Source organism: Elaeis guineensis, chromosome 8 (assembly GCF_000442705.2).
Source record: "Elaeis guineensis isolate ETL-2024a chromosome 8, EG11, whole genome shotgun sequence".
In the NCBI taxonomy this organism is placed as follows: Eukaryota; Viridiplantae; Streptophyta; class Magnoliopsida; order Arecales; family Arecaceae; genus Elaeis; species Elaeis guineensis.
In genome coordinates, this window is record NC_026000.2 from 8,884,603 (window position 1) to 8,900,961 (window position 16,359).

The 16,359-nt window shown below is 36.8% G+C and overlaps 2 protein-coding genes across 13 annotated transcripts; both read left to right on the forward strand.

Annotated features, from left to right (window-relative positions):
- Positions 1-1,875: 1,875 nt before the first annotated feature.
- On the forward strand, positions 1,876-4,449 carry LOC105050392 (uncharacterized). Its single transcript, XM_010930389.4, has 2 exons — positions 1,876-2,208; positions 3,974-4,449. Exons 1-2 carry the CDS (start codon positions 2,124-2,126, stop codon positions 4,186-4,188), a joined length of 300 nt encoding a protein of 99 aa, XP_010928691.1. The 5' UTR covers positions 1,876-2,123; the 3' UTR covers positions 4,189-4,449.
- A 5,109-nt stretch (positions 4,450-9,558) lies between these two features.
- Positions 9,559-15,855, forward strand: LOC105050391 (uncharacterized). 12 transcript variants are annotated; one of them, XM_073262023.1, is made up of 7 exons: positions 10,153-10,380; positions 11,805-11,916; positions 12,049-13,441; positions 13,721-13,771; positions 13,951-14,049; positions 14,650-14,805; positions 15,505-15,855. In XM_073262023.1, the coding sequence occupies exons 3-7, from the start codon at positions 12,128-12,130 to the stop codon at positions 15,637-15,639; spliced, it is 1,755 nt and encodes a 584-aa protein (XP_073118124.1). In that variant the 5' UTR covers positions 10,153-10,380; positions 11,805-11,916; positions 12,049-12,127; the 3' UTR covers positions 15,640-15,855. The 12 variants fall into 12 exon arrangements, with proteins under 12 accessions (XP_019707705.1, XP_010928689.1, XP_029122012.1 ...); XM_010930385.4 differs by having other exon boundaries at positions 12,062-13,441; XM_019852146.3 differs by lacking the exons at positions 10,153-10,380; positions 11,805-11,916 and adding an exon at positions 9,559-10,005.
- Positions 15,856-16,359: the final 504 nt, after the last annotated feature.

Here is a 16,359-nt window from a genome sequence, read left to right on the forward strand (position 1 = left end):
TTTAATTTTTTTTAAAAATATTGATGATGAAAATATTTTCATTGAAAATAACCTTATTATCAATTAAAAAATATTTTCCATCATAAATATATAAATTATTAACGATGAAAATATTTTTATGATGAATATTTAAAAATTTAAAATTAAAATAAATAATATATTATTTATAATCAAAATATTCATCATAAATAATTCATTTTTATGATAGAATAATTTTTTCATCGCTAATATTCAATATTTATGATGAAAAATTATTTTTATCATAAATATTTTATTATTTATGATTAATTTTATTTTTCAGTGTAAATACTATTATTGGTAATAAAAATATTTGCATCATAAATAATTTTATTGTAAAAATATTCTTTTCTTGTAGTGGTATTTTATAGATATTCTCCCTTTAAAAGTTTTTCTGTTACCAACCTTTCATTTTTGGATGATTCAGCGATAAAATTTGGGTTCCTTACTACTATTTTGGTATTCCAGTTTGTTAAGCTTTTATCTCTTCCCATTGTTAGCTTTATTTCTACAATCTTCTACTTCTTTTATAAATGTTTTGATGCTACTAATAGATTGTCTTTTTGTTTATATGGCAGCTTGTTCATTTGGTATTTTTGTATTCATATTTCAGTATGAATAAAGCTCTTTTTCTATACTAAAGAAAATCATCAAAAACTTTACGACAAAATTATTTGATTATTTATTTAATTACATGATATTATATTAAAGTAATATTCTATGAAATATCCAATTTTTCAATTAGATATAAAATATAATGACATACAAGGTTACTCATATAAAATAAAAATATTTTATCTTCTTTATATTACTATTAAAAAATAATTATAGGGAAAAATAAAAATTTAATATGCGAATATTCTATGTAAGCCAAAATATATCTTTATAACTTTTGAGATGCTTGGGAATAGGGGTGAGCATGGTCCAATTTGGACAGATTGCATGCTCAAAATTCATTAAACTGAATCAGTCCTAAATGGTTTGGCATTTTTAAAAATCAAACTAGATCAATAGAAGATTGAAACCAAACTAAAACAACATAATTTAAATGATCTGATTTGATTTAATTTGTCGATTTATATTATTATTATTATTGTTATTATTTTGTGATTCATGAAGATTTATTTTCTTTTCATATAAGAGTACCATCAAAAAAATTTATCAAGTAAAATAATTTAAATTGATATAAGATATTGTGACTAAACAAAATAAAATTTTTAAACAAACATCATCATAAAGAATTAAGATAAAGATCTCCAACATATTATAAAAAAATAAATAATCCAGTAAGTAAGTCACTTAGAGTTTTAGGCTAATCAATATAAAATTGAATTGATAAATAATATCATAAATTTAAAATTATTTTTTAATACATTAATACTCCAACATAAACAACATCCTAATTAAAATAATGTCGTTTTGTTGAAGCCGATCTGGATCGATTTGGAAACGATTTTATTTATTAACAAATTTAAACCAATTCAAATTTATTTTTTATATATCAAAAAATTAATAAAATCGAATTGAATAAAATTTTAAACCAAATCAAATGTTAAGTTTGGTTCAGTTTCACCGATTTAATTGATTCAGGTCCAGTTTGGTATAACAACAAATTAACAAGGACAAAGCCGAGTTGGTAGATAAAACGCAAATCCTGTATATATAGCGGCTGTTGCGTCAAGATGCTTACAAATTTCGCTGTACCAACGGCAGCTATGCAACGGCCGTTATTTTTGGACCGGGTTCCTTGACTCGTTGGCGTCCCATGTGGGGGGAAAAGAAAACTGAGAGTGAGAATATCAAACCCTTGGGAAGAATTGCAATAAAAGGCGAAAAGGGAGAGTGGAGCGGAGAGGCCGACAGAGAGAGAGGGAGGGAGAGAGACGTTTGGAGATCTCGGCGGAGTGAGAGAGAGAGAGGGAGGGAGAGAGACGTTTGGAGATCTCGCCGGAGCTGGTGGCGTCGCGTAGGATAATTATTTATAAGGCATCTCCATCGCCGGAGGGAAGCGTGGAAGCGGGCGGGAAGGAAGTCTGGCAGGAAGGTTCGGGTCCTTCGCGGCGAGGTGCGCCGCAATCCGGCGGAGGAGGATAGGCACCCGGGTGATGGCCTGGTGGCAGAAGAAGGTCGTGTTCCCGGTGAAGCGAGCCTGGGTCGCCGTCTCCGCCCGGGTTAAGGCCCGAAAGAACGGTGAGATTACCGCTCTACTCCTCTCCCTCTCCCTCACCCTCAATTCTCACTTCTCACTCTCACTAGCCTTCTTATTTCCCAAAAGAAATATATATATTTTAAGGTTTTTCAAAATAAAGTTTTGATCTCGAAAATATTCGGCGGCCAATAGCCGTTGGATCACCAGAGAATTTGATTTCTATTTGTTTTTATTTTTAATAATAATAAAATGATTTTTGGATGCACACTTAGATAGTAGATGCACTCTTCCTTGTGATCATCTAGAAACGAAATCCAAAGTTATGGGATAAAAGGGCGAATAATTACTTATTTATGAACGTCCCTCCTCTTCTTCTTGTTCTTGTTCTTTTCTGTCTTTATCTTTTTGGTGATCGTAGTTATGGTCACGGGATACAAACCAGCTTGGATGAGTGGATGGTGGTCTTTATTTCTTTATTTTTATGGAAAAAGAATTAGTAGTGCATCCCCTCCGAAGGGGCGTAGAAGGTTCTACTGGGACGGGTCGGCACGGGAAGAGTGACCGGGGGGAGAGAGGAGGGGGTGGGGGTGTGTTGGACGAGGCATTTTGTGCTTCTTTTGATTTTAACCGTTGATCTTGGGTATCTTAGCCGCACTTTTGTTCAGGACCACCCGATTCTCTCTCTCTCTCTCTCTCTCTCTTTGTTTTTTTGAGTGATGGCAGTCAGATATTATATGATAAAACTCTCTTTCTAGCCTCTTTTTTTTTTTTTTTTTTTGGCTATGTGGGTGTCCGTTGAGTCGCATCCACCTAGTAGGCGAGATTACTGCTTTTTTTTTTTAAATACATATATATATATATATATATATATATATATATATATATATATATATATATGTGTATCATCATTTTCTTTCTTAAAAGTAAATATGCGATAAAATATGATATTATTTGCTCAAAAAATAAACAAATATAAAATATTCTGCTCGGAGTATTTTGTTTTATAAGATTTTAACTGCATGCACTTTAGAGCGGGTGTATTATGGTGGAAATATCCTAGGAATATCCCCTTCCATCCTTTCGGTGGCCGCTATGGTCATGTATTTCTTGTGTAAGGGTGAGGGTACAAGCGACGACTTAGCTCTCTACTTTTTAAAAGAATATCGTTATATGAGACCAAATTACCTAACCCATGACTTGGTCTTATATATGTTGAACTTAAAACTAGATTGTGGAATTCTACTCCAAAATGAGAGTCTAGTTGCTTTTAGTTGTTAGTAGAGAGCTGTATTTTCTAAGCAATTGGTGGAGGTGGTTGAATTGAGTTTGCCTTTCCTTTTTCTAATCTCTACAATGCCTACTGTAAATACAGTAGACTCTACTAAAGTAGAGTCAATCTAATAGAAAATCTAAAAATGATAACTGATTTTAAAATAATACCCATTTAAGTAACTCAAAATTAAAAATGTTGTTATTCCCATATAGTCAAGTAAACTTTGGACCATGATTCTGTCGAAGCATACCATGTCACAATGCTAACCCTAAGAATGAGGTAATAAGATGAGCCAGTTCCAGCTCTCTTATTAGGAGAGCACAATAGGTGTGGCACCTAATGATGGGAAATGTGGGCCTTGCCCAAGTTTGGGTTTATCTAGGTTCAATCCCTGTTGCCCACTTGGTTAACATGCGAATAAGAGACTTGTTTTTATCATAGAGGTCCATTGCTGTCATGTCCGTGATCGTGGATTCTACTATAAATTGTGAGATCTATAACTGATATGAGAATAGCAATGATTATATGAGCAGGTGGTGGAATCCTTAAACTCCGTAATGACGTGCAAACCTGTGGATACCAAGATGTGCAAGTGATGTGGGAGATACTGAGATCAGAGATGGAGCTATCACGCGCGCCCAAACAACGCAGGCGACCATTTTGGAGGCTTTCAGCCTGGTCCAGCCGGACATCGTCGTGTGGTCCAATAGAGCCAGAGCAGCATCCAAATAGTTGCATGAGAACTTGAACAGAGCCTTATTTAGTAGGCCACCCCAACTCCTTCCTAAATCAATAAGATCACAAGAACGACAGAAGAAAGTTGTATAGTTTTCCTGCTCTTGTGTACTTGTACATAGATTCAACAACTTTTCCCATCAAGATGGGGTGGCCTTTTTATTTACCTTTTGGGCTTTTTGAGCTTTAGCCCTATTTGTGACTTTCTGGTTCTATATATCCTTGATTCACATAACATAATGTTGGAATATATACTTACAGATGTATTTGGTCAGGTTATAGTCTTCTATATGCGGTTCCAATCATTTCTAGATCAATAGTGCAAGTTTGTTGACATGCAGCAGGTTCATCATTGTTAATGATAATTGTAGGGGTCTAATCTTCTTTTGGATGTGTGAGCCAGTTTAAAGTTTTAGATGATTCTCCCAAAAATATTGGATTTATTTTCATATGACTAAACCTGGTTTTATGAATCCAAAATTAATTCAAAATATTGAGGATGGTTTATTTTGTCAGTCTCTGCTTAAACCTAAACCAATGCAAAACTGTGAAATAAATGGGGTGGGTTTGGCTTCTTCACATGGAAGACCCTAGCAAGTAAATGGGTCTTAAAATCCTGAACCTAGTTGATCTACTTGCACCCTTACCAAAATCCTTGGTGTCAAGAATAGCGTGCTTATATCATTACATGAATAAGCGCGATACTGTATCTAATGGTTTGGTAATTTGACAGCTTTAACTAAATATCACACTAATGTTGTTGGCATAACTATATATAACCATAACCATCCAGCCTTATATGAGTTATTTGAGGTCTGATTTATGAATTCCCATTTACCAAGCATCCTTTAAGAAAGTAGAAATGGATAAAAGAATCATGTTAATTCTTTAAGTGAGTCCTAATTTAGCAAGATAGCAAGCCTATGTCACTAATAAGAATTAGCTTATCTAATCTCATTCATAATTGAAGTTACCGGTCCCAGTTAACAATTTAAGTGGACCAAATGGTCTGATGGGCAGGCTTAACAACTTTTAAGTGACATCAAGCTTGGTAAGTGGGACACCCTTGATGCCGATAAGGTGGTCCCTCAAATCCATCTTGGTGGTGGGATATTAATTCGAGGGTGACTTATGCTTTATTTAAGTGATTAAATGAGCAATGCAAGTGGCTAAACTAGTCCTGATTCACACAACTAAAATTAGAAATATCCTGTCTCTGGATTCCGCTTGCACTTGTCTGGGATGTTTTAGAGCACCATTCTTTGGTCACGATCACCAAAGACAAGAAATGTCAAGACTAACAAAGTACTTCGTTTCGAAATTATGTCAATCCTCTCTGCTCCAAGAAGTAAGTGACACCTATATGAATTCTTTCTTAAATATGTTCACTATATTGGATGACGTACATGATGCTATTTTTATGAAAAATCTAGAAAACCAGATTCCATCAAAACCTTGTATGTAAGCATGGTTAAGTAAGAATGGTAGAAGAATGCATAATATTTTGAAAAGTCCTCCTGTTGCACCCTTTTCTAAAATATTTGATTTTATTTATTTGTTTATCTATATATGTTTCTGAGAAATTCCAACATGGACTTCTAATATACTTTTGTCCCACTCGTCGAATACGAAGTACTGACCGTAACCTAATTTTTTTAGGTCAATTATTTTGGGTAGTGAGATGAAAGGAAATGGAGGGACGTTCCCATTAGATGGTGGAGGCCACATCTACCTAAGCCAATTGTTTCCTACATTTTGACTAACAAATGGAGATTACTTACCTACCCTACTCATCTACACAGAATATGACATGCAAAACCACCAACGAAAGCCTACTTCTAACAGAAGATAAGAAGTGACAGAAGCCATTCTAAGCACGGAGACCAATCAAAATCCTTCAGCTGCCAAAGGTCACATCCGTAGTGCCTTTGGCCTTTGGCATTCTTTAGCAGTGGCCTAACAACCTCAAATAAAACAGTGCAGAGACATCAAAATTAAGTAGTGGTCCAGAGAGGAACTCATAGTCCCAGGGAAAGAACAAGAGAGTCCATCTGGAGAATAACGCAACACCACGAGATCCAATTGGGTGCCTTGGACATTAATTCAGCGAGCAAGTTTAATTTGCTCCCACACTCTGAAAGTTCCTGAAAGTAGAACGAAAATAATATCAGAAACAGCTATCATGCATTCATATCAAATTGCTCTCCCCAAGAAGGCACCAGCCGCCTGTAGCTTGTTGAAGATTTATTTGGAGACAAGTAGATCAAGCAAATAGGTACACAAAAATAAAAATACAAAGAGAACACAGAAACTTACATAGTTCGGCTAGAGCCTACGTCTATGGATGATTGAATAAAGATGTACTATTTTAGAATTGAAATACAAAGAAAAAAACTCTCAAACCCTAATCTCTTTGCATCCTTTTCCGGCAATCTTCTATACATACTATGCATACATAAACTTATAGCCTTATCTTTCTATTTATAGAGATATAAGATCTCCAACTAAATAGAAAATATCATAATCTTTATTTAGTTAGAAAATATAAGATATAAAATCTCTAACTAAATAAAAAATACTACAACCCTTATTTAGTTAGGAAATATATAGTATAAGATCTCTACCTTAACAAAAAAAAAAAAAAATCTGAACATTCGAATTGGAGCCAATAACTCAACACAGCTTTTATGGTTGCACCAAGAACCTAGGATCGTTTTACATCCTAAGTCAGTTTTATATAGAGCTCAGGCATATTGGAGAGGGCTACTTCCGTTTTGTAGCTCATGAAAAGGACATCTACGAGGAGTTCATTTCTAGTGAAACCTAGGTAAGAAAAAACTTCTTGCACGATTCATTTCTGAGCAAGTTAAAAAGATAAAAGTGGAAAGATTTTGGATGACGAGCACTGCCTAGTCAAATAGAACGTTCATGTTCATATGAGTGGATATATGATTACGAGGAAATTGAACAATAAACATGGATTAGTATTTTGGGTAATGATTTATCTATTTCATCTTGTTCCCACCTTTTTTATAGTTTCATCCTTTCAGTGAAATGGTTGGTGGCCGGCTCCCCATCTTGAAAGTGGAAAAAAAAAAAAGAAAAAGGGAATTCTAACGCATGAAAGTGGCCACCACCTAAATTATGTAATACTTTTGTCCCCCATGTTTCCCCAATAAAATCTGTCCATTACTTTCTATATTATTTTTTATTCCGCCACACGTGTGAGGAATTATTGGTATCCCCACCTCCAGCAATGGCAGCAAATCCATATTCTCTATGAAGTGATGATGCTAAAAGCAACACTTCCTTCTTCCAGGAGATCTCCTTCACATTTAGAAGCGGAGTCGTCAACCAGAATATAAAGCAAAAGGAAAGCTCAATGCACCAGCAGTACTGATGTTTCTCTTTTAAGCGATGATGGTCCCAAGGAAAAGATGAAGTCCATGAGAATGTCAACTTCGGGTGGATACATTCTGGAATAGAATACAACAGAAGGCCATGTGAGGGGTCGAGACAATAAGGATGTCCACCATAGGAGTGGAGACAGGCTGATGCCCGCAACAAAAGTCTTTTTTTGACTTGAACTAGGAGGGTGTTTTGTGGCATATTTCAGTTCACAACATAGCAGGGTGTTTTTGCGTCTCAATGAATCAGTAAAATACTGTGTAGAGGTTAATGTCGAGAATAGCATATCGTTTCTTACGTTGTTGTTGAGCATATTGAAAATTGAATCTGACGGTGAGATGAGACGTGCCCATAAACTTTGAATCTTTTATTTTTTGATTTTATGGATTATACTCATATTAGATCAGTATGATCATCTTATCACGAAAAAAAAAATGATAGCATGTCCATAAAATTTTCTGCTATTTTTTGTTTTTGCTTTCACTATCTTTTGAAAGGAATAGGTTTTCGCTTCTGAAATTTTTTATAGAATTTACACATAATTTCAAAAAATAAAAGCTTTCGCCAAACAAGTTGTTCATTCTAGTTTGTTTTTCTTCTTGGACCTTTGGAAACAAAAACATAAGCAAATCAATTTTTAATGCCCCTGTACTGACTTGCTTTCCAGCCATTCTACCCATCAAACCTCAATTTAATCACTAATCTTTCTTATGACGCACCGTGCGTACATGATGTTAAGGGTATATTACTCCCATCACAGTGATTGCACATGAAATAGTTGAATTCTCTAGGTTTCTTTCCTTCCTGTTCACTTTCGTGTTATTTCTAAAAAAATTTAATGGAAAACTCTTGGACCGTCTCCGTAGGAAACAAAAATTACCAGTGAAATATCAACACTTTCCTCCTTTACCACTCAAATCTCTTTGAGATGCATAAAAATTCTCCATCAGTAGCCCAAAAAAAATTTAAATACAGAAAATGACAGTATTTGACTTTGCTAGAAGTACGCTATGGTTGCTTTGATGCAATATGGTCCTACCTGTGAAGTCTGGACAGTTGTAAAAGCTTTTTAAAAAAAAAAATTCTTGCACAAGTCCAAGTAATGTACCAGCATTTGCTTCTCACAAGCAAAAGTTGCACAAACTTAAAACAAATGCAAAACACAAAATAATTCTAACATATATTGTTAGCACGTATCAACACTTTAATATGTATAACATTATTGTTAAGGGTAGCAATTATATTAGGTTGGACTAGGTATGGTTTGGATGAGATACACTGATTGCGAATTTGCTAACTCGAACATAATCTATTCATTAAACGAATCAAAAATTCAGATTTGAAACTAGCTATTATATCAAACAGATAATCTAATCTAACCTGCAATGGATGGACTGAAGTTAAATAGATTAAATGATTAAGTATTGTTATCCTTAATTATTTGCCCAGCATGTGTATGAATTAAGTCATCACACTTCAAATTTGACCTTATGGAGGCTCCACTAAAAGATAAAGAAAACGGAAAAAACACAACGAACATGGTAACAAGTTTAAGCTACCATTATTCTGAACTTTGCGGAATAACAACTTAGCACGCTATTGATCATGTGGACCTTCAAACCTAATATTGATTACTTAGACGCTAAAGTGATTGCTGATTGATTACTTATATATCATCACATCATTAGCCGGAGGAGGAAGAAAGAGAATAAAGACCATGGTTCATGTTCCATGAACCTCCCGTCATCCTAAACTTTAATTTGGTGGACAAAAGTTTGGTTACAAACATAAGTACAAAACTACAGAGAAATCATAGGGATCCGAGCCCCCAGGGTTCCCCCTCGGATTAAATTCTAAAGAAGAATGTTTCTAATAAGCTTAAGAAGGACGATACCATCTGGCTTTTTTTTATATTTTTCCCTCGGCCATTTCCCAGGTTGGAATTGGGAAAGGAAGAAGAAATCGTCAAAAAAAAAAAAAGAAAACCTTAATTCTACCTTCAAGAAGAAATATTTACTTTCTTTGGAGCTGAAATGAGACCTAAAAATTTGACCTTTGCGTCGAACCTGGCATCAATTTAGGGTTTCAGAGACGAAATCGACGGAAGAAGGGAGGAAAAGGAGAAGGCGAAGGAGGAGTGGGAGAAGAGAGCGGGGAATTCATTCCTCTTTTCTGCGGCTGGAATTAAAGGGGCTTTTGGGGAATTAAAATGCCCCCTTTTTGGTGGATGCTCGGCTTGTTGCCTTCGTGAGTGGCCCCACCTCTCGTCGGATCCGATGGCTGGGATCCAGTCTCGGAGGCGAGGCCTCCGGTTTTGACCGCTTTCCATCTCGCGCCATTGGACCCTTCTGCGATCGTGTATTAAAGCTCGAGTTCCTCCCCTCCTCTGGAACGATCCCTTCGGACTCGGCCCTCTTCTAAGGTTAGAGAATAAAATGATCATTTTTTCCGGCTTTTTTTCTGGGGTCTGGCATTCGAAAGGTCCGGTCTTTAGGTGTGACGTGTCGATTTTTCTTCCTCCTTTTTGAATGGGTATGCCGAATTTCTGAGGATTTTGAGCGTTTTCTCCGCCACAAATATTGTTGTTTAATTCCATTTTGCTTGCATGTCATGCTGTGTGGTTTTGGGAGTGGTTGGAACTTGGAATGGTTCCCAAGCTCTTCTAGATTTGGAAATTTGGCCTTTTTAGAACGGATAAGTAGTTCAGAGTCACCCTCTTCTCTTGGCTATCTTGTACCCTCTTGAGAGGGATAGCTTTTCCTCCGAGGGATAAATGGATTTGGATATGTGTTGGGTGGTACAGTAATCTATTTCTCTATATCCAGGCTGTAGTTTTAATTATTTGTGTGTTGTTTTATGTTTATGATTGTTAATGTTGATCTGCGTCGTAATTAGCAGCAATCCCTGGCTAGAAATAACGTGTCATTTGGAGGTTGTTCTTGCTATTTGTTGTTCAAAATCGGTTCTGTCTTAGGTCTGTTAATTTCTAGGCTCAGTTTTATTTTCTTCTTCTTCTTCTCTTTCTTAGTTTCTTTTCGATATGGTTTTCAATCTCCTTATTTCCGGCTTGATACAATAGGTGGCTTATTACTGGATTCGTTATTGATGTTCGGATTGAGTTCTGTAAGTGATGGTTATTATATGCTCTCACCTATATCTGTGTATCAGTATGGTTGCTCTGCACATGGCTTGATAGAGATTGGATGTTTGATATGAGTTTCTGTGAGCTAACTCTGACAATTGGCCTTTATATTTGCTGCTATCTATGATTCATCTTCATTGATAATTTTTTACTGTCTACCTTTGGCGTTTCATTTTCTCTGTCTTTATGCATCTTGCGATGCAGAGTAGCTGCCTCGATTTGGGGGAGATATGCTACCATCTATAAGCTTTGAGATTAAACTTTTGTTATGGACTCAGAAACATGCTAGAGCTGATCTTCTCCACACGAATGAGATCATGGAAATTGCTGTGTTGAAAGAAGCTTCTGTAAATGAATTCATTCTCTGTGCTATAAGGATATCTTTCATGGTTCCATTGGATAGGCACATTTGTTCATGTAGCATGCATCTTTTAAGATGGAGTATATTTTGTCACATATGGTTTCATCCATTGAGGGAATTGAGGGATCTTCAATCTATATAATAAATATCAGCAAGTGGTGTGTATTTGAGTTAGTGGTTAAAATTGTAATTTTTTCCTCGAATGTTTTCTCTTGACTGTATGCTTAGATTAGTGACAATGTAGCTCACTTTAGCTAGCTACCAATCCTACTAGTCAGTTTACGTTCTAAGAGAATGCTACAGAGTGCACACTGGCAGCCTGCCAATTACCTGTCTGATGTAACACAAGGGGATTGGTGTGATTCACAGGGTGTTGATGATAATCTTTGGGGTAAATTTCCTACTTTGCCTCTGCCACACTAGCATCACATCAGATTGTGCAATCTGGTGGGTGGTCCATGGCTTTTTCAAAAGGTGAAGGGATGTGAAAGTGGCCTGCGTTCTTGTTACTCAGACTGCATAATGGAACAAAGAGTCAAAGTCTTGTAGGGCTGATACTATATTCATGCTTAGCTTAATTATTTTAGCAGTGAAGAATGCAGATTTTTTCATTTTTAGGTACTGCATTTCTCATTTACAAAAGATAATAATAGTGCGGCTATAGCAATTAGTTCATCAATATCATTCTCTTACTTTTTTTTTTCCAACTCTGTTGCAGAAATAAACCTCAATTCTCAGTGCTCTTGGTCTGTTGACTTTGCATCTAAGTTTCCTTGGACCTTCTCGTTGATTCTAGGCTTTACCTTTGTGTTGCCTTCTTGACGTCTGTGGTCTGTAGCTCACAATTTACTTTTCTCATTCAACATCCTATTTACACCTGATATTGTGGGCCCGTCTTTTCTTTTCCCATCAATGTGTGTAAAGCGATTGCATTCCTGATGTAAATAATTGTTCATTTCAAGTTATTTGTTGCAGAACTGAAGGAGCCCTGTATCTTTAGGTTGAAGGTGGCATCTTTCTCACAGACATTTGCATCCCGAAATGGATGGTTACATGGGTAGGAAAACTGCCATGGGGCTTGTTTTTTCTAGAGGAGGCTCTAGCCTTGCTTTTAGAGAACAGAACTTTGAGGATGGAAGCATCAAGTATTGTAATCGATTAGGATGCAGCACTAGGCTTTACTCCATGAATGGTATCCAAACTGGCAAAGCAGAAAAGGTCAAATATTCGAGGGGTTCTTTTCACTCTATGAACAGCAAGACGATTACTGGAAGCTCTACTACATCATTTCATGCCTGTGACCTTAGAAAGACCCATCAAGAGCGACGGAGACAAACATCTTTGCAAGGGAGAGATATTGCAGAGACCCGTAATAGGCAGAGGGAGACTGAAGATTTGGACTGCGAAGGCAGAAGATGGGAGGCAGACGACTTGGAATATCATAGCAGACAGGGCGAGCCAGAAGATTCTGAATCCATTCACATAACTAGAGGCAATCAGACTGTATTTTCTGATCCTGATGAATTTGGACCTGTAAATCTTCAAGGGTTTTCTGGAAATGCAGCTGAAGCACTGGGAGGCTGCAGCACTAGATTGAGTTCAAGAGCATGTAATCAAGTCCGCCAACAATGCAGATATGGTGATCAGGGAACCTCTTCAAGTTCCTCCACTAGGAATTCTTTGACATTCAGAAACACCAGCCAGCCTGCTAAACATGCTTCGAGAGGTGGGGGACTTGAGTCAAAGAAGTACAATCTCAAACATCTTCGGTCCACACCATCAGATATTGTTCCATCAGGTTGTTCTTCCTCCGATTCTAGTGTTAACAGAAGGGTTAGCACACTAAAAAAGAGATCTGCAAATGCAGGGAATTTGTCAGCAAGAGGCCAAAGCAAGGGTGCATCCTTAAGTGGAGCAAATTTGGGTTCTTCAAACAGAGGTTCTTCTGTCTGTGGCCTCTCTCTTCCAGGGCATTCGATGCCTCAACAAGCTTTAAGCAGGACTGGTGCAATCTCGGTAAGAACACGCTCACGCCGGGCTCCTAGTGGGGTGACTAGAACAAGGTTATCAGAAGAAAGAGATTACTCTTTTTCAGCACCTGAGGCTGTAGCAATTGCTCAAATGCCTCAGACCCATTTTTCTGCATCTTTAGCTGTTCCTGAAAGTTCATCAAGATCATCTTTCATTGAAGTGCCTCTGATTTGCCACGATATGTATGGAAGACATGGATCTAGCCATTGTACTGGTCAAAGTAGTCCCATTGCTCAACCTGGAGATAGCAGCGCACAAACGTTCAATGTCCCTATGGGAGACGGAAATGGCTACCAGCACTTTAACCTGGAAGGAAATGCAGAGGTACTCATATCTTCTCCTCTCAAAATTGTAAACTCTCATAAAATTTGGCCAATATGTTGGTTGAATTTTGATGCCTAAATCCAGTACGAAAATAGAAATTTACAAGGATCAGAAATTAGTAATGTAATGACGATCATGTTCTTTCATTTAAGCTGTTAATGGTTCTTGTAACTAAAATTATATTTTCTTATTTTTGACATATCATAATGCTAATTGTGTAACGAACTTACTCGTTGAACCAGGCATTTGAAAATGAAAGCGCTGCTTTCTGATGTGCAGGTTTTATTGCCACTGGAGAGGATTGAACAGGATGAGGAATTAACTTCTGAGGTTTTTAATCTCTTTTTTCCACTGTTTATTTTATTAACCTATAAATGACAAAGACTATTTCATAAAGCCAGCAAGGGATTGGCAAAAAAATGAATTTTTAAAGTCAATCCCTGACTGTGGGGATGAAGCATGTGTTTAAAGTCACGGTGTCAATAACAAGATTGCGATATTTCTTGCAGCAACTATTGGTGCTAGGGATGAATTTGTTTTTGGATGGCCTGAACTTTCATGATCAACACAGAGACATGAGGATGGACATCGATAATATGTCATATGAGGTTCATTCTATCATTTAATTGAGTACATTTTCATAGACTGAGTGGTTGCATATATATCTTCATCAAGTTTTGGTACCTTAGCCCTCCATCCTGTTTATTTTCTTTCCTGCAGTTCAAAGTAATAAAATTAACATACTTCTGGTTAAAGAAGAACAGGAACTGCTTCTGACCCTACCAGAAATATCAACTAATAAATGAACAGCATTCTAATTGCATCTGTAATATCATCTCTACTGTGGGTACTCACAAAATTACCACAATGTATATGACACCAATTTGATTCAAATCGTAGGAAACGGTCTCCAACCTTTTGAAGATTGCTGACTATTAAGCTATCCCTCTGTTGCGACCCTTATTTTTTTTTGCCCCATCTTCAGTTGATCATAGATCACCATGACTTTCTCCATAGTTTATATAAAGTGGAAATTCGATAACATATTTCTAACTGATTAAGATAGCCATGGTCTCAAATATGTCACTGTTTATTTTTTTCATAATTTTTTGGGAGGTTATTTATCTATTCAAAATTCAGCTTTTAAGAATATTTATTGTTTGTAGGATTTCATTAACTTATCCAAGAAAATATGTTTTCACGAGCAGGAATTGTTAGCCCTGGGGGAGAAAATGGGCACTGTCAGTACAGCCCTCACAGAAGAAGCATTATCAAAATGCCTTAAAAGAAGCATATATATGCCTGCTTCTCTAGTCTCAGGGTTCACTGGCTATGAGGAGGATATCAAATGCAGCATTTGCCAGGTAAACTGTTCTCCACTTTGCAGAACTTGTTAGAAAAAAATCTGTATCATATTGCATTTCCAATTTGTACCTTCATCTGATATGGAATGCACTTCATGGTAAATTACTCTGCAAACTGTTCTTTTCCATTTTGCTTTATCCCATGAGCAAGCCATTTACTCTTCTATCATGCCTCTTCTAGTCATGTTTATTATAAATGCAGGAATTGGCTTTTCCAATATGCATCTATGTGTATATACAAGTGCAATATTTGCATTACTATGTGCTAGTTTGACTTGTTAGATATGGTGCTTCTTTGTTTGCATATCAGGAAGCCTTTAGCTGGTGCAGTGACTACAGCCGTTGGACCCAAAACCTGTGCTTGTTGAGTTTGTTTGTTCAAAGGGGAAAATTTCAGTAGTTTCCTTTCCAAAGTGATCAATAATACATAATAGAAAATCAACTCTGTATGAATAGCATGTGGTGTATTACTGCATGACATGGCGATGATGGAGTCCTCACCATCAGATCTCTGTTTGATGCCCATGCGTCCATGTGTAATTCCAAGGCTGGTTGCCGCAGCTGGTGCTCATGATGGCCAATATTGCTGCAACACATGGGCTAATTGCTCCTAAAATAGACTTGATATGGTTCTCTTATGAGGTGACATGACTAATGTTTTCTTCTTTGTCTTCTGTTTTCTTTCACTTTCTTTTTCAGGAAGAGTATGTTGTCGGAGATGAGGTGGGCAAGTTGGCATGCGAGCATCGTTACCATGTAACCTGCATCCATCAGTGGCTTCGACAGAAGAACTGGTGCCCAATCTGCAAAGCCTCTGCATGTCCAGTCTCCTGAAACCCTTGTAGCTTAACCACTATGACAAGGGTATCTGAACTTACCTGTTCGCAGCTCTCTCCTGTCTTTGTAAATAACATCATCTTTCATGTTTTTATGGAATAATGTATACAAATAGTGGGGCCTTCTCCAAATTATTATTCTTGTCCCAATTGTGAACAAAAAACTGTGTTTTATTTAAGGAAGGAAAAATGCTGTCAACAGGAAATCTTCTTATATGGGCTTCATGCTCCTATTTGATTTGTTCTGTTTTCCATCATTAAACTTATAAAATGGTTGGCTGAGGGGCAGGTCTTTTGTGGGTGGTGATGTATCCTGAATAACCATGTCAATCACTGGGATTTTAACTTCAAGCAAAATTAAAACAAGCACATGAATGACTTTCTTTCATGTTTCTGTTATGCATCACTAGTCCGATGTCCTGCAAATTGGGAAGGCTTTTTAGGTGCTTATAGTTTCATAAGGGGAAGCCAGCACCTTACACCATAGGAGAAAATGTGTGAAACAATGAAAATATGATCATGCCATCAAATTAGCAAAGAAATCTGTGTAGGCTCCCAACAGTCTGCTGCAAGAGTTCATGACTTTGTCTGCAATTTCTTGTAGTCATTTGATGCCATGTTTTGGATGGACAAATTGTTACAGGCGTTCCAAATTACTCGTTAAGAAAACCCCTAGCTCAGAATCATAAAGCTACTTGCGGTGCTCTGTTCATAGGCG

What these genes read in the sequence shown, in the direction of transcription:
- LOC105050392 (XM_010930389.4), top strand. Translation starts at nt 2,124, where the DNA reads ATGGCCTGGTGGCAGAAGAAGGTCGTGTTCCCGGTGAAGCGAGCCTGG. An exon ending in GGTTAAGGCCCGAAAGAACG is followed by an intron (nt 2,209 to 3,973) that starts GTGAGATTACCG and finishes TTATATGAGCAG; the next exon opens with GTGGTGGAATCCTTAAACTC.
- LOC105050391 (XM_019852146.3), top strand. Translation starts at nt 12,128, where the DNA reads ATGGATGGTTACATGGGTAGGAAAACTGCCATGGGGCTTGTTTTTTCT. An exon ending in ACCTGGAAGGAAATGCAGAG is followed by an intron (nt 13,442 to 13,720) that starts GTACTCATATCT and finishes TCTGATGTGCAG; the next exon opens with GTTTTATTGCCACTGGAGAG. An exon ending in TCAAATGCAGCATTTGCCAG is followed by an intron (nt 14,806 to 15,504) that starts GTAAACTGTTCT and finishes TTTCTTTTTCAG; the next exon opens with GAAGAGTATGTTGTCGGAGA.